General features: G+C 38.9%; 1 protein-coding gene across 6 annotated transcripts in view; it reads left to right on the forward strand.

The window, feature by feature from the left end:
• Nucleotides 1-15,353, forward strand: part of ACER3 (alkaline ceramidase 3) — a 175,027-nt gene that overhangs the window by 111,594 nt on the left and 48,080 nt on the right. For 5 of the 6 annotated variants that reach the window (XM_060605551.3, XM_078433084.2, XM_060605553.3 and 2 more), the window contains 3 exons: nt 6,859-6,911; nt 9,115-9,196; nt 13,851-13,886. In XM_060605551.3, coding sequence (XP_060461534.1) covers nt 6,859-6,911; nt 9,115-9,196; nt 13,851-13,886 — 171 coding nt within the window. Of the gene's footprint in view, nt 1-5,105; nt 5,169-6,858; nt 6,912-9,114; nt 9,197-13,850; nt 13,887-15,353 lie in introns of those variants that run through there. The other variant, XM_060605556.3, reaches the window with a different exon arrangement.

The raw sequence follows: 15,353 nt of genomic DNA on the forward strand, positions 1-15,353 counted from the left end.
TTATGGTAAAGAAGCCAGTCAGCCGTGTGGAAAGTCCATGTATAGATGTTGCTGCCACAGCCTCACCTGAAGTCCCCAGACTGCAGCCAGCATCAACTGCCCAAAATTTGAGTGTGTGAATCTTTAGATGATTCCAGCCCTCAGCCTTTGAGCTGTCCCAGCTGACATTGAGTGAAGGAGAGATGAACTTCTCCCTCCCAGGTCGGCTCAAAATGCATACTAATCAGCAAAGTAAATATTAGTATTTTAAGCCACTGAGTTTTAAGGTGGTTTGCTATACAGTAACAGGTAGCCAGAACAATTTACAAAACATACCTAGTCTAATTCCATGCATACAGCAACCTCTGACATTCCCTTAAGCACATGTTTTCTAAGAACTAGATAAGTTTTAAAATCTCTAGGATCATTCCTGCTGTCCATTCATGCTATTCCTAAAACAGTAACCCTGGAAGGTAGCGTGTGTCTATCACATATATAAAGAAACAACTGGGGCGCCTGGGTGGCTCAGTTGGTTAAGCGTTCGGCTTCGGCTCAGGTCATGATCTCACAGTTAGTGGGTTTGAGCCCCACGTTGGGCTCTGTGCTGACAGGTCAGAGCCTGGAACCTGCTTCAGATTCTGTGTCTCCCTCTCTCTCTCTGCCCCTCCCCCGCTCACATTTTATCTCTCTCTCTCTCTCAAAAATAAACAAACATTTAAAAAATGTAATAAAAACAAAGAAACAAACAGCTGCATGAATGTGCTGAGACAAGGTGAGACTAAGAATCTGAGCGAAGGAAGAAGTAGGCTGTCCTACTGTGTGCTGAATAGATCATGACAATATTCAATTCTGAGGACTGACCTGGCTTGTGTTCAAATGCAAGATACCAGAATGGTGAAAGAACTAAAAATATAGGGGCGCCTGGGTGGCTCAGTTGGTTAATGTGTAACTCTTGATATTGGCTCAGGTCATGATCTCATGGTTGTGAGATTATGCTGACAGCGTAGAGCCTGCTTGGGATTCTCTCTCTCTGCCCCTCCCCTATTTGTGCCCCCCCCCCACCTTCTCTTTCTCCCTCTCTCTTAATAAATAAATAGAATTTAAAAAAATAGAACTAAAAATCTAGTCCTGATGCTTGAGGAGAAGGAACTGAGCATATTTAGCCTGAAGAAGAGAAGACATGCCCAGTTCCTCCAACTCAGCTGTACATAGCAGATTCTCTCAGTTCTCTGCATTTTTCATGTCTGGCCCTGTTGCACTTCCTTCTCTCCCATGGACAATTCCTGTTCGTCCTTTAAAGTCTCAGCCAAAGCAGCAGCTCCTCTAGGAGGTCTTCCATGGCCCCAGGGTAGGATATGTACCCTTCATATGTTCTTTCACAGCACTCTGTGCTTCTCTGTTACTTCCCTTATCTGTTGTCTCATAAATATATTTATGTGTTTTTCTTCTCTATCATAATGTGAGTTACCCAAGAGCAGGAACTGTCTCTGTTGACCTTGGTATATCCCCTACATAAATGTTTTATGAATCAGTGTTTGAAGGGTTGACATATTGAAGAGGATTAGATTTATTCTTTGTGGTTCTAGTGGGGTTAAAGATAAAGAGACACCTTGGTCAACATAGAGAAAAATTTCTGAGCCAGTAGATGATAAGAGCTGCCTTCGGAGATCTTGACTTCTCTGTCCTTATGCCCAAGCATAAGCTGGACAAACACTTTCATTAGTTCAAAAATTGGTACCTGGGCAACAGATATGCATAGGTAAAAATGATATAGTCCTTTCCTCAAGGAATCTGTGGTCTAGTAGTGAAGGTAATATGCTAGTGAGTGCAGTGGTAAAGGGGCATACAGGATGCTATGGAAATGGAAAGAGAAATTTTTTAGGGGAAGTAGGTCAGCAAAGGGGTTTCACGCAAATGACTCAGACACGTTTGAGTTGCATGTTCAAGGATGGGTAGGAATTTGCCAGGCCATCTAGAACCCACAGAGTTGAGTTTGTCTGGCATCTCGGGGCACTGCAATTAATACACTGTAGCCATGGATGGAGTGGGAATATGTGGTAATGATGGCCATAGTGCTACCAGTGACAATAGCTAACATTTGTTACATTGTTGAGCACCTGCTCTGGGCAGCCTTGAACTAAATGGTAAGAGATGTGTTTTGGGAAACTAACCAGAGGCCAAATCTAAGCCTCTTGAACTTTATCCCCTATAAGCCATTAATAGATTTGGAGCAGAGGTGGGACACACTTTGATTTGCATATCAACTTAATTGTTGGTAAGATTGTTACCAAGATAACAGCATTGGAATGGACCAGATAGCCTTTGAACCTGAGATTGTAGATTCTGTGCTTTATCATTGCTATAATACTACTTTATCAACTTTGGGGACCGATTGACAGATGCCTTATTTCTTGCCCCTTTTGTTCTACAAAGATGTGGTTTTATGTGCTTGCCTATCTGTGCAGAAATGATACATGACCCAATTCCCCAATGATTTAGGAAGGAAGAATCATCGGTATTAAAGGGCTTTTTTAAACAGCGTCCCTATCTCTCTAATTTAAATACAAAATGATTGTGAATATTCCTTGAAGATTCCCTGTCTTGTCTCCTTTCAGGATAAATTTGGCTCAACTATGGTAGGCCATCATTTTTTATGCACAGTCACTGAAGCAACATAAGAAATGATAGTGTTGTACTTCACTCATATGTGGAATTTAAGATACAAAACAGATGAACACAAGGGAAGGGAAGCAAAAGTAATATAAAAACAGGGAGGGGGACAAAACATAAGAGACTGTTAAATATAAAGAACAAACAGTTGCTGAAGGGGTTGTGGGCAAGGGGATGGGCTAAATGGGTAAGGGGCATTAAGGAAGACACTTGTTGGGATGAACACTGGGTGTTATACATGGGGGATGAATCAGTGGAATTTATTCCTGAAATCGTTATTTCAGGCTATTTCAGGCTACTATAGGCTAACTAACTTGGATGTAAATTAAAAAATTAAAATTAAAAAAAAGAAATGATAGGGTTGCCACTGAGCTGACCCTGGTGGTCAATGAACAATTTCACCAGCTTGTTATAGCTGTAAGAGAAATTGGAGGCCTAGTCTCTACTTCTGCCTACACTGGGCACAAGCAGATATTGACAGTTCTGTCTTACTGTCTTAAGAACAATTTGGAGCTTGGATGGTATTTTCTTTAGATTTATTATTGCCAGGTGGCTCTTGGGCTCCAGTTCCAATTCTACTACCACTTTGCTGGCTGTTTGAGCATAGATATGCCACTTAATTTTGCTGAGCTTTTGTTTCTTCATCTATCTAATGGATTTAATAATAACCTATAGGAGTATTGTGAGGATCAGTTGATTGGCATTTGTGAAAGTGTCATCATAGGATCTGGTAAATAAGTGTTTCATAAGTAATAGTTTCCTTCCTTTTTCTTTAGCTAGTCAGAGTGCCTGAAACCACCATTATGGATTCATTGTTAGTGATTCATTCCTTTGAGTACTATTATGTGTGCCTCAGTGAAGGGTAATATTGTAAGCTATGACTAACTCCTTTCTCATGATTAATGTGTCACATACTTTCGGCGACTAGCCAAAAGCAATGCATTTGGGACTGGGTTTGAGAAAAACATTAGAGGAGGAGTAGAGACACTAGTAGAGGACTTCAAATGAAAAGTGCAAAGTACCAAAGAATAATTTAGAATCATAGAATTTTAATATTAGAAGAGATTTTTAGGTATTCTCTACTGAGCATATATGATTGATAGTGGAAAAAAATAGATGCTAGTATAAAAAAAGTATTCATCTTTTTCTCATAAGTAAAAAAAAAATAAATTTCTCATACTTATCCTAGAAAACAAAACCAAAGAAATGTTTGTTCATCTATAATTTTCCTTATAATACAAAAACAAAAATAGCTTACATGCTATTGTAAATAATACATGTTCTGGTTATAAATATTACCCTTCTTTCTCCTTTGCTCCCTATCTCAATGAATGGAAATGCCTTCCACTGAAAGCCCAAGCTAAAAACCTGTGATTCATCTTTAATTTCTTCTGCTTTCTCACTACTGGAAACACTGAAAGCTCTTGATTCAACTTCCAGAGTAGCTCTCAAATACGTCTACCTCTAGCTGTCTGCACAGCCACGATCTTAATCCATCATCCCCAGTCCCCATTTCTGTAACTGTTTCCTAATTGGTGTCCCTGCCTCCCCCATCCATTTGTCATACCAGAAGACAAATACTGTTCCTACAAACAAAACTAATTGTTTCCATTCTTTGAGCAGTGTTTGCTAGGCTTTGTACAAGTGTCAGAAATGAGATGTGTAAAATACAGTCCCTGGTCTCCAGAAGGCGTGTCACTTTTTAAACATCTTTAATACTTGCCATAAGTCAGGCTCACAGGCTGTGATCTGGCCTCTGCCTACCTCTTCAGACTCCTCTTCAGACACACACCCTGCTATCCTGGAACTCTGTGTTCTTTACCCGTCATAATTTTGCTACTTATGGCTTTGAAATAGGACTTTCATATTTGTGTTACCCAGATTTTAAAATCCATGCCCTAATCACCACAGCCACATACCAGATAGCTCCTAGCCCCTAGAGCCTGCTGAAATTATTCAAATTAGCCAATGCTAAGCCTGCTTACCCTCCCTTACTTTGCCTTTCTCTGGGAAACCACAATAAGGGTTGTCACCTATGCTTTCCCCTTGCTCGTTGTGCCTCCTGACTGATGGTGGCGCTTTCCCTTGTTGCCCTGCTTGGCATGGCATGCCCCCTCTTAGGAACTGTGAATAACAAACTGTCTTTTCCGTGGCAGTCATCTCCTGATCTGTTGGCCTCACCATATCTGAAAAATAATAAAACCTATATTTTAAACACACTACCACCACCACTATAGAGTGAATTGTGTCCCCTCATATATTGAATCTCTAGAACCGTGTGTGACAATATTTGGAGATGGGACCTTAAGATGGTCATTAGGTTTAGATGAGGTTATGAGGATGGGGTTTTCCTGATGGGATTAGTGTCCTTCTAAGAAGAGACCAGAGAACTTGCTCTCTGTTGCCCTTTCCCATGTGAGGTTACAGAGAAGGCAGCCATCTGCAAGTCAAGAAGAGAACTTTCACCAAGTACCAAATCTGCCAGTATCATCATCTTGGACCTCCCAACCTCCAGAGCTGTGAGGAATAAATTCTGTTGTTTTAGCTACCCAGTCTAAGGTATTGCTATAACAGCCCAAGCTCATGAAGACAGCCACTTAGTTTAAATCTTTTCAGTGGCTGGGGCGTCTGGGTGGCTCAGTCAGTTAAGTGTCCGACTTCAGCTCAGGTCATGATCTCACTGTGTATGAGTTCAAGCCCTGTGTCGGGCTCTGTGCTGACAGCTCAGAGCCTGGAGCCTGCTTTGGATTCTGTGTCTCCCTCTCTACTCACGCTCTGTTTATCTCTCTCTCTCTCTCTCTCTCTCTCTCTCTCTCAAAAAATAAACATTAAAAAAAAAAAATCCCTTTCAGCCTAAAACACTTGCCTGATCTATTTGCTGCTTATCTCTCCAGCCTCATTTCATATCCTTTCTCTTCATCATTAATTAAGCTTCAATCGCAATGAACATTTTTCATTTCTTGAAATCCCTTTCCCGCAACAGGACCTTTGCACATTATATTTCCACTGCTTACGGGTTCTCCTCTTTCCCTCAGTCCCTCTTCATCTTACTCATATCTGCGTATTTTCTAGGTCTCAGGTTATGTATCACTCTTGTAAGGAAAATCTTTATGACTCTTATGGTTGTCAAAACGGAATCTTTATATTTAATCACATGTTTTTCATTCCCTCCACCTCACTAGAATGTGAATCCCTCAAAGGCATTGACTATGTCTTGTTTTCATTATATGCTCAACAACTAAATTCTATAGGATTGGTTTAAGGATTAGAAACAACCTATCTGCAACATTTAGCTTAGTGTGTAGCTTGTAGTTTAATACGTAATAGTTATAATTATTATTGCTAATAATAATATTTTTCAGAAACATAGGTTACTTAGATTAACCGAATGACTTTCCCAGCCATTAATATCCCTTCTTAATGTATATTAGTGGACATTTTATCCATCTTAGAAGTGTTCTAGGAAAAGGGAAAATGCAAAAGAACATTGTTAGGACCCACACCCCTATAGATGATAGACATCTGTCTTTCCTGGAAGTATGATAACATAGTTTGTGGTACTGAACTGATCTGAGCTGCCTAGTGAGTCAGGCATCCTATTTAGGTGTGTACATTAGGATAGATGGATGGATAAGCTTGTTTGTTCAGCAACAACAAACCAACCCCCATAAGCAGAGGGCAGAGAAAGGCAGAAGAAAGAGGCAGGCCACTCCAGGTTGGTAGTTGGCAGTTTTAATAGGCAGAGAGTACTTACATACGAGGCTTGTCTTGGGTGGCAGTAATGGGTCTCCCCACCTGCCCACCGAATCTTAAACATTCATAAAGAGGCCTTAGTTAGGTTCAGTAAGGTATACCTTGCAGGTGTTTTCAACAGCACATCACTATCTCAAGGGTACCACATCATTGTCTAAGTCTATGTCCTTGGAACTGCCTCTGGGAGCAAGAAAAGCAGAAGTCCTATTCCAAGGATGGGTGGAGGTGAAGAGCCCCTAATTGCCCAGGTCCAGTTCACAGGTCAACCAACGGTCACTTCCTTTCAATGGCCTTCCCCAACACTCGGAGTAAATAAGATGTTAAATATATGAAAGAATTAGTAAAAGATATTAGATAATAAGAGGTGACTATCATAATCATTCTGACGTTTTATTTTTATTTGCATAATAATTGCACCTCTACAATATTCAAGTGCTCTTTCTTTGTTTCTTATAGCTATTGGATGAACTCCCAATGATTTACAGCTGTTGTATATTTGTGTACTGCATGTAAGTACTTAACGTTTAAAATTCAGTTGTTTGATATATTTTAAAATTCATATTCACTTCATACTGAATTAAGTAATATAGTTAACCCTGTTATATTACTGGGAGGTTGTAATAGTGTAAAAGGTTCTAACTTCTGTGATCTTCATGTAAAGTATAATATCTGGGAAGTTATAATAATGTTTATTAATTTTATGATCTCATAAAAGTTTAGATAGACTCTTACTTAAATTTGACTTGCATAGTCTGCCTTTCCTTGAGTTATGAGTGTATACAAATTTATTTTTTTTTAATTTTTTTAGTGTTTATTTATTTTTGAGAGAGAGAGAGAGAAACAGAGTGTGGGCAGGGAAGGAAGAGAGAGAGAGGGGGAGACAGAGAATCGATCCGAAGCAAGCTCCAGGCTCTGAGCTGTCAGCACAGAGCCCGACGCAGGGCCTGAACTCACAAACCACAAGATCATGACCTGAGCCGAAGTTGGACATTTAACCGGCTGAGCCACCCAGGCGCCCGTACAAATTTATTTTTATTTAAAAATTTTTTAAGTTTATTAGAGAGCACGGGGGAGGGGCAGAGAGAGAGGGAGAGAGAGAGAATCCTAAGCAGGCTTCATGCTGAGAGTATGGAACTCCATCTCATGGACCCGTGAGATCATGACCTGAGCCAAAATCAAGAGTCAGACGCATAACCAACTGAGCCACCCAGGCACCCTGAATGTATACAAATTAGGTAAAAATTTTATATAATGTGCCATAAAAATAATATTTATGTCCTTTGTACCTGTAATTGTGCTAGGCAGTGTAAAAGCCATCTCTAATTCTCTCAGTTGTGCAAGGTAAATTGGTATTATCCTCATTTTATAGATGATGAAGTAAAGCACAGATTTAGTAACTTTTCTAAGGACATAAGCCGAGCTTCTGCTTAGGTGACTTGCCTAAGCTGTGTAGTGGTAAGTGTCAGAGTTGGAAATTGAACTACAAGTTTAATAACCTTGCCTTCTAAGTATGCCTTCAGTTCCCTAGCACTAGTACTTAAAACTTCTCTAAAGCCTTACGTGATGTGTTATCTGGTTCTTTTCGATGTGATCGTCATTGCTAGCTCAAGAATATTTTCTTCTAAAGATATCTAAAAATCAGAATCATTTGAGAAAATATATTATTAAAAAGAGCTCATCTGAATTTTTTTCTGTAAAGGGACAGATAGTAATTATTTTAGGTTTTGTGGGCCTGTGGTCTCTGTTGATCTTCATCTCTGCTTGTGTAGTGTTGAAGCTACAGGCACCCCGATAATAGGTAGACAAATGCTTGTGACTGTGTTATTTACCCAAAAAGAGCTTGAGCCTTTGGGCGGTAGTTTGCTGCTCCTGATCTAGAAAAACACCTTCAGGTGAGCTTTTTTTAATAAGTCATCAAGTAACAGAACTTAAAGGTAAAAGAGATCTTAGAAATAATGTGGGCCAGGGCTGCCTGGGTGGCTCAGTTGATTAAGTGAGCCTAGTGATTAGATACATGAGAAAAAGATTTTATCCCTGCACACGAGTTGTTCACAATCTGGTTGAGGAGACTGGTAAAAGAAACCATTATAATACAGTGATATTTTCTGTAATAGCGTGCCTTAGTCAGAATGGCTCACAAGATTTAGAAACCTACCCAAGCCGGCTTGAGCTCAGAGAGATTTATCTTTTTTAGGGACATGAGGAAATAGATGAAACATAATAGCAGGAAGTATAGCCTGGCTACAACTCAAGGGCAGATTCTGTCTCCCGCTCTTCTCCCCATTCCTTCTTCACATGGTCTCAAGTCTTTGAATCTGCTTTATTTTTCTCTCCATGCAGATCACTTCTCTGCTCATTCATCTTCTTGTTCATTCAATTTAGCTGCCCAAATACCAGCATCAGATTTTCAATCCATAAGCCTTTATACTTGGATTCTGTACACTTAATTGTTTCAGTCTCTGGCTCCCAAGCTCCCAAGTTTTCAGGAGAGAGCCTCTCATTGTTCCAATTTAAGCCAGGTGCCTACTCCTGATTCACCCAGCGTCTTGGCGGAAGTGCAAGTAGGCAGTGCAAATTCTCTAAGATGAGAGTTTGGGAGGAAATGGGGGCATCGCTGGATCCAGAGATGTGTATACAAGCGTTAAAACAGCATTCTATTTGTTTTCCTAGTTACATATTCTAAAACAAGTTTCTTTCTCTATTTTTTTAAAGGTTTGAATGTTTCAAGATGAAGAACTCTGTAAACTACCATCTGCTTTTTATCTTAGTTCTTTTCAGTTTAATAGTAACCACAGTAAGTCATATTTTGTTTCTAAGAGATTAAGCATGTGAACCAGCCATGTGCGGAGTTTGGCACATTTTACTTCTAGTGTTTGCTTCATGCTGTTCAAACTGAAATGTTTCTGCACAAAACTCACAGATACTGTTTCTTTATCTCCTGTTTAGGTGTTATTTCTCAACAAAAAGTTGAAACAACTTTTTAAAAATCGGTTTGTTTGTTTATTTATTTGAAGGGAGAAAAAGTCAAAGGGCAAATATTTAGTAGCAATGGGGAAAGAATTAACTTTTTTTCATGGATGGACATAGTACCTCCCATTTGTTAAAAGAAAGTGATTGATTCTGCTCTGTTGGGCCTACTGTGACTACTTTAATGGTTAACCTTTTTCTGATAATGAGTTCATGGTCACTTCTCATCCTATCCTAGTGCTTTTTTCCCTCAAGTAAAGTGCATTTTGTATTAAGAGATAATTCATTTCAACAAATGCGAATTGCAAACCTATCATATCAAGCAGTAGAAAATACAAAGACAGCGAAGAAGCAGTTGCTATGCTTAAGGAATACATTCAAGTAGAGAAATCAAAGATGTAAGCACAGAATTGCATCAAAAGATGATGATTACAATAATGATGGTAAGAACTAGTTAAATGATGAGAAGACACATGAATGAAAATTACTTGGGTTTGTCAAGGAAAGCTCCTTTTAACTGGCTTTTAACTGATGGTTAAGAGTTTGCCAGGCCCCTGGGGCAAGAATGTGATGAAGTATTTCTAAACAGACTGTTACATCGTCCCTAGGCATAGAACCTTGGAACATAATAAACTATCATTTTTAAGCGCTTACTATGTGCCAGATACTACACTGAGTACTTCATTTTCTGATTAAATCATTACTACCAGCAGAAACAGGAGAGATTTAATATGGCTAGAGTATATGTTAAGTGGTGATGAGTGAATGAGTCTAGTTAATGAGATAAATGTCAGATTATAAAGACCCTTGTATACACTGGGATTTTTATCTTCAAGGTAATTTGAAGCCATTAACTGATCCATAGCTGAGGAAGAACATGGTTAGTTAGAAAGATGACTGATTTTAGGGGATGGATTAGAGGAATATGAGGCTAGACTCAGGGACTTTTGCATTTGCTTAGGCAAAATATGAGACTCCGACTGAAGTAAAATAGGTGTGGGGATGAAAAGAAGCTGTCACAGGGGCACCTGGCTGGCTCAGTCAGTAAAGCTGCGTGACTCTTGATCTCTGGATTGTCGGTTTGAGCCCTACATTGGGTGTAGAGATTACTTAAAAAAATAAAATCTTAAAAAAGAAAGATGCTGTCATAAATAACAATCCATAAGACTTGTGACCCACTAAGTAGAGGGTGTGGGTATGGGGTAAAAAGAAGGAATTGTCTAGAATGATGCCTCTGTTTACAGCCTGGCCATCGTGGTACATAACAGGTTCTTAACCAAGATGGAAAACTTCAAGGAAGAGCAGATTTTGCAGGAGAGATAATGAGTAGGTTTGTGTCACAGAGTAGAAGTAGATAAATTCAATTTGGAATGTGTTGAGATTGAGATGCCTGATGTTAATGACACCTGAGGCTTATTAACAGGTAGACTGAGCTAAAGATGTGGGTTTGAGAATTGTCAGGGTATGGGAGGTACTAGAAATGCGAGGACAGATGAACTGGCACAGATAGCATGAACCATTAAAATTACCAAAGATGCAACCCTATGGAACGCTTTTTTTTTTTTTGACAGAGATAAACAAGAGTATACATTTATGGTACTTTACCCTAAAAGTTCTAAAAGTTACAGTTGATTTGTCTATTTGACATTCACATCCTGTCACTATGCAAACTTTCATAACGCCTAAGGATTTCAATGAGTCAACACTTTAAAAATAAAAGTTTTATACATTCAAGGTGTACAGCATGATGATTTGATATGCATAGTGAAATGATTACTATAGGCAAACTAATTAACATAGCTTCTCACATAGTTGCCGTGTGTGTGTGTGTGTGTGTGTGTGTGTGAGAGAGAGAGAGAGAGAGAGAGAGAGAGAGAGAGAGAGAGAGAGAGAGAAGACCACCTGAAATCTGTTTTCTTAGCAAAGTGCCAGTATTCAGCCCAGTATTAGGTATAATCACCATGCTGTACATGGGAACACTGACATTTGAGAGTCAGGTAGAAGAAATGGAGCCAGCAAAGGAAACTGAGAACAAGTAGTCAGAAACATAGGCAAACTAGAGAGCCTAATATCACAAAGTATGAAGAGATTTCCAGAAGGAGTAACAGTATTAGTTGCCACTGAGAGGTTGAGTAAAATAAGATTGAAGTTTGACCCATAAAAATTTCAATTAAAAGACCAAGTAACCATAATAAGCATACTGTCAGCAATAGATTGATGGAGGCAGAAGTTAGATTATCAGTGAGCTGAGAAGGTGAATAGAAGGTTGAAAGAACAGATACACTATTTTCTTATGCTTCTACACTGCCCTGCACTGTCCTTGCATAAACTACATACTCCTTGATTGTGAGAAAATCCTAGTGTTTCAGAGATGAAAGGAAATCTTTTTATTGTAAAAAAGAAGAGAACAAAGTCCAGAGAGTGTTAATGACTTACTTGTCTGGCCAGCCAAGTTCATACGGAAAATTGGTGGCAGAGTTAAGACTGGACCACTTTCTTTTTTTTTTTTTTTTTAATTTTTTTTTAATGTTTATTTATTTTTGAGAGAGAGAGAAAGACAGAGCACGAGCAGGGGAGGAGCAGAGAGAAAGGGAGACACAGAATCTGAAACAGGCTCCAGGCTCTGAGCCGTCAGCACAGAGCCCGATGTGGGGCTCGAAGTCACAAACTGTGAGATCATGACCTGAGCCGAAGCCGGACGCTCAACCGACTGAACCACCCAGGTGCCCCAAGACTGGACCACTTTCTAAGTTCGGTGGTTGGAAATACAGGCTTGGGAGTCGGTTAGATCTAAATTTGAACCAACATTTAACTGGGAACCTTGGGCAAGTCACTTGGCAAGTCACAGGCCAAACTTGGGCATTAGTTTTCCTTGTCTGTTCGATGAAGATAATAATAGCATACATTTCATATAGGAAAATTAATACTTGGCACATAGTAAGGACTCCATAATTTTTTTGCCTTAAAAAAAAGTCTTAAAGGGCATGCCCTTTTGCATTTCATTTATTAATAACAATGAGAATATGAAGCTATACAAAGGAAAATTAATATTTTGACAACACATTTCAGAGATGAAAAGCATTCTTCCTTACTGAGTTTAGAGTTACAGATAGATAGTGTCTCATACACATCTTCCTACTAAAGCTGTATGGGTGCTTAAAAGAAATAATCTGCTGTTATTGTAGTGAGGGTAGGAACTTCCTACAGGAATAAGAAATTTTGTAGCCAAATTGTAAAATTACATAAAATTTTGTGAGATCAGCACTATATTAAATGAGGATATAGAGATATCTGCCAAAGAGATATCTGTCAAAGAGATTATTGCCTTGTAGGGGAGAGCAACAAACCAACAAATTACATGATGTTTATACATGGTCAGTGAGGGCCTGAAGGAGGGTGAGTGGCAGCTTCTGCTGAGTGGAGAAGGACCCAGAAAAGACTTCAAGAAAGAGGGATGGTTTGAGCTGAATCTTGGAAGATGAAAGTTTGCGAGCAGGGGAGGATTTCTGAACGAAGTAAAGAGCAGCATGTTTAAAGATCTGGAAGTATTGAAGTAGCACATTTGGGGAAGCTGTACTTTTTGGAGCCTAGGATGAAATAGGGACAAGAGGAGAGCAATGAAGCCGAACAGAAAGTCAGGAGTGAGATCATGGAAGGCTTTGAAATTTGGACTTGTCTTGGAAGTGATGGGAATCGTTCCAGGATTATGATTTGAATTTTGATTACTCTTTACCATGTCATTTTAAAGGCATACTCCTACAGGGCAGTAAATGCATGCTGAATCTTAAACAGGCATTGCACTTAATCACCCACATGACACTGGAACCTAAAACTAGGGTTTGTGTAACTGGGAATGCATCTAGGTGGACGGGTTAGAGGCTTTGGAAGGAAAAGAAAGTACAAGAAATTTGTCATAAATGTATTCAGTTATTGAGCGTGCATTATATGCTGAACACTTTCACGTCTTTTAGCTTATTGTTCCCCACCACTGTTATTCCTATTACCCAGATAAGGAAAAAATGAGTCTTTTGGTTAAGTGAGTCCTTGCTCGAGGTATGTAGCAAGTCAGTGGCAGAGTCTGAAATTGAGCTCCTGTCTTTAACTCCAGTGTTCTTTCTGTTGTAGAAAAAACTGTATTATAGGCATTGTCAGTAGACCCTCTTCAGCCCTTATGAGTAAACTGTGTGCATCTTTGCCCTTCCTTGATGCTGATGCAGAGGCCAAGAAGCCAGAGTAATCCAAAACAGCCTTGAAACATTTAGTTTACCGTGGTCAAACTAGCACTGGGGGAGACCCGCCAGTAGCTACTATCCCTTCTGTGGCATGCCACCTAATCTGACTGGTTTTACATGGCTGGAGTCCGATCTAAGTAACAGGACTAGGAGGCAGGGAGGTTTGGGATTTGCAGAATTACTGGAATAGGTTTTCTTCCCCCTCAGTAACGCACTTCATTCACATGTGTTTCTTTTAATATTTTGTAGGTTTACCTTAAGGTGAAGGAGCCTGTATTCCATCAGGTAAATTAAAAAACTATTAACACTTAATTGTTTAACAGTACTTGCCTGCATTTCATTTCCTTTTCTGGTAAATTATATGCAGATATAATTTCTGAAAATAAAGTGGTAGATGTCCTATGAAAGTATTTAAAACAAACTCAAGTGCCTATAGGATACCAATGCCCAGACCCAGCTGGCTGTTGGTAGTCAGTAACACAGGTGCAGTGTTCCTTATAAGCAGAAAAAAACCAGAGAGGATTTATACACATACACATACAAAGTCCTTTTTATGACACTATTTTCTAGAAAAGACAGACTGAAAATTCCTTGAATATTTTCCCCCTAATGCCTATTTTAATGAGTTTTTTGAGGTGGGAGGTTAATTTACATTGAGAAAAGCAAACACAGGAAACTTTGCTATAAGAAATAATGATTTAAGTGCATCCCATAGTGGAACCAGAGTAAAATCAAGTAGTAGACCCTAAATAAAGAGAGCTCTTGTTAATTGAGTGCTACCATGTGCCTGGCACTATGCCCATTACTGCACAGACTCTAATCTTTCCAGCAGTTCTACGAATTAGGGATTATTATTCACATTTTAAGGGAAGTGAGCTCAGAGATATTAAGAATTTGCCCAACAGTTACACAGTTACTAAGGGACAGAGCCAGGATTGTGACCTAGATTTGTTTGACTCTTGTCACCATTCTTTTAAAAAGCCAGCAAACAAACAAACAATACATAAATAAGGACACATTATCAGAAACCTTGTAATTTTAGAATATTTTGTGCTTATGTAAAAAGTAAGTATTCCTGTAACTTTTTAAACTTCAACTAGATAATAATCATCTAACTGAAATCTGTTTTTTGAAACAAATTCCAAAACCACATTATTTTTCTACAGACAAGCTGCAAGTAGGTGTTATAAGAGAGGACATCTTCACTTTCCTGTTTGTTTGAGCTTAAAGTAGGTCATTATGGAATTACCTCTTTATTTAGAAAGATTTATTGGCACAGCGTAAAGAATGAAGTTTATTTATAAGAAGACTTCGGCTTTTGTAAATTTCTTATTTGTCTTTATAAGAAAGAAAAAACATAGCCACAAAAAAATAAAATTCGGAAATTTGAGGTTAATTTTTGTAAGTTTATGACCATCCATTTTCCATTTTGTGTTTTAGATCTATTTTATACTATGGTTATGTAATAAAAGTATCAAACTATTTGTCTAACTTCCCATGCTGCAACTTTCATGTGTTCTTTTCCCAGTAATAAATTTTTTTCTCTGTGGATAGTGGTATGTATGGATGTATGCTGATAGGGAGGGAGGCGGGATGAAAGCTTATAGTTCTGTGTTTTATCTTAGTCCTTCTCAGGAGAGAAGTAAAGAAATAGAGGAATGCTAGGGTGAAATGGAGAAGTAGTCTGAAGGCAGAAGACATTCTTTCAACAGATGTCTACTGTGTACCTTCTCAGTGCCAAATACTGAGCTG

Source organism: Panthera onca, chromosome D1 (genome assembly GCF_046562875.1).
Source record: "Panthera onca isolate mPanOnc1 chromosome D1, mPanOnc1 haplotype 2, whole genome shotgun sequence".
Classification (NCBI taxonomy): Eukaryota; Metazoa; Chordata; class Mammalia; order Carnivora; family Felidae; genus Panthera; species Panthera onca.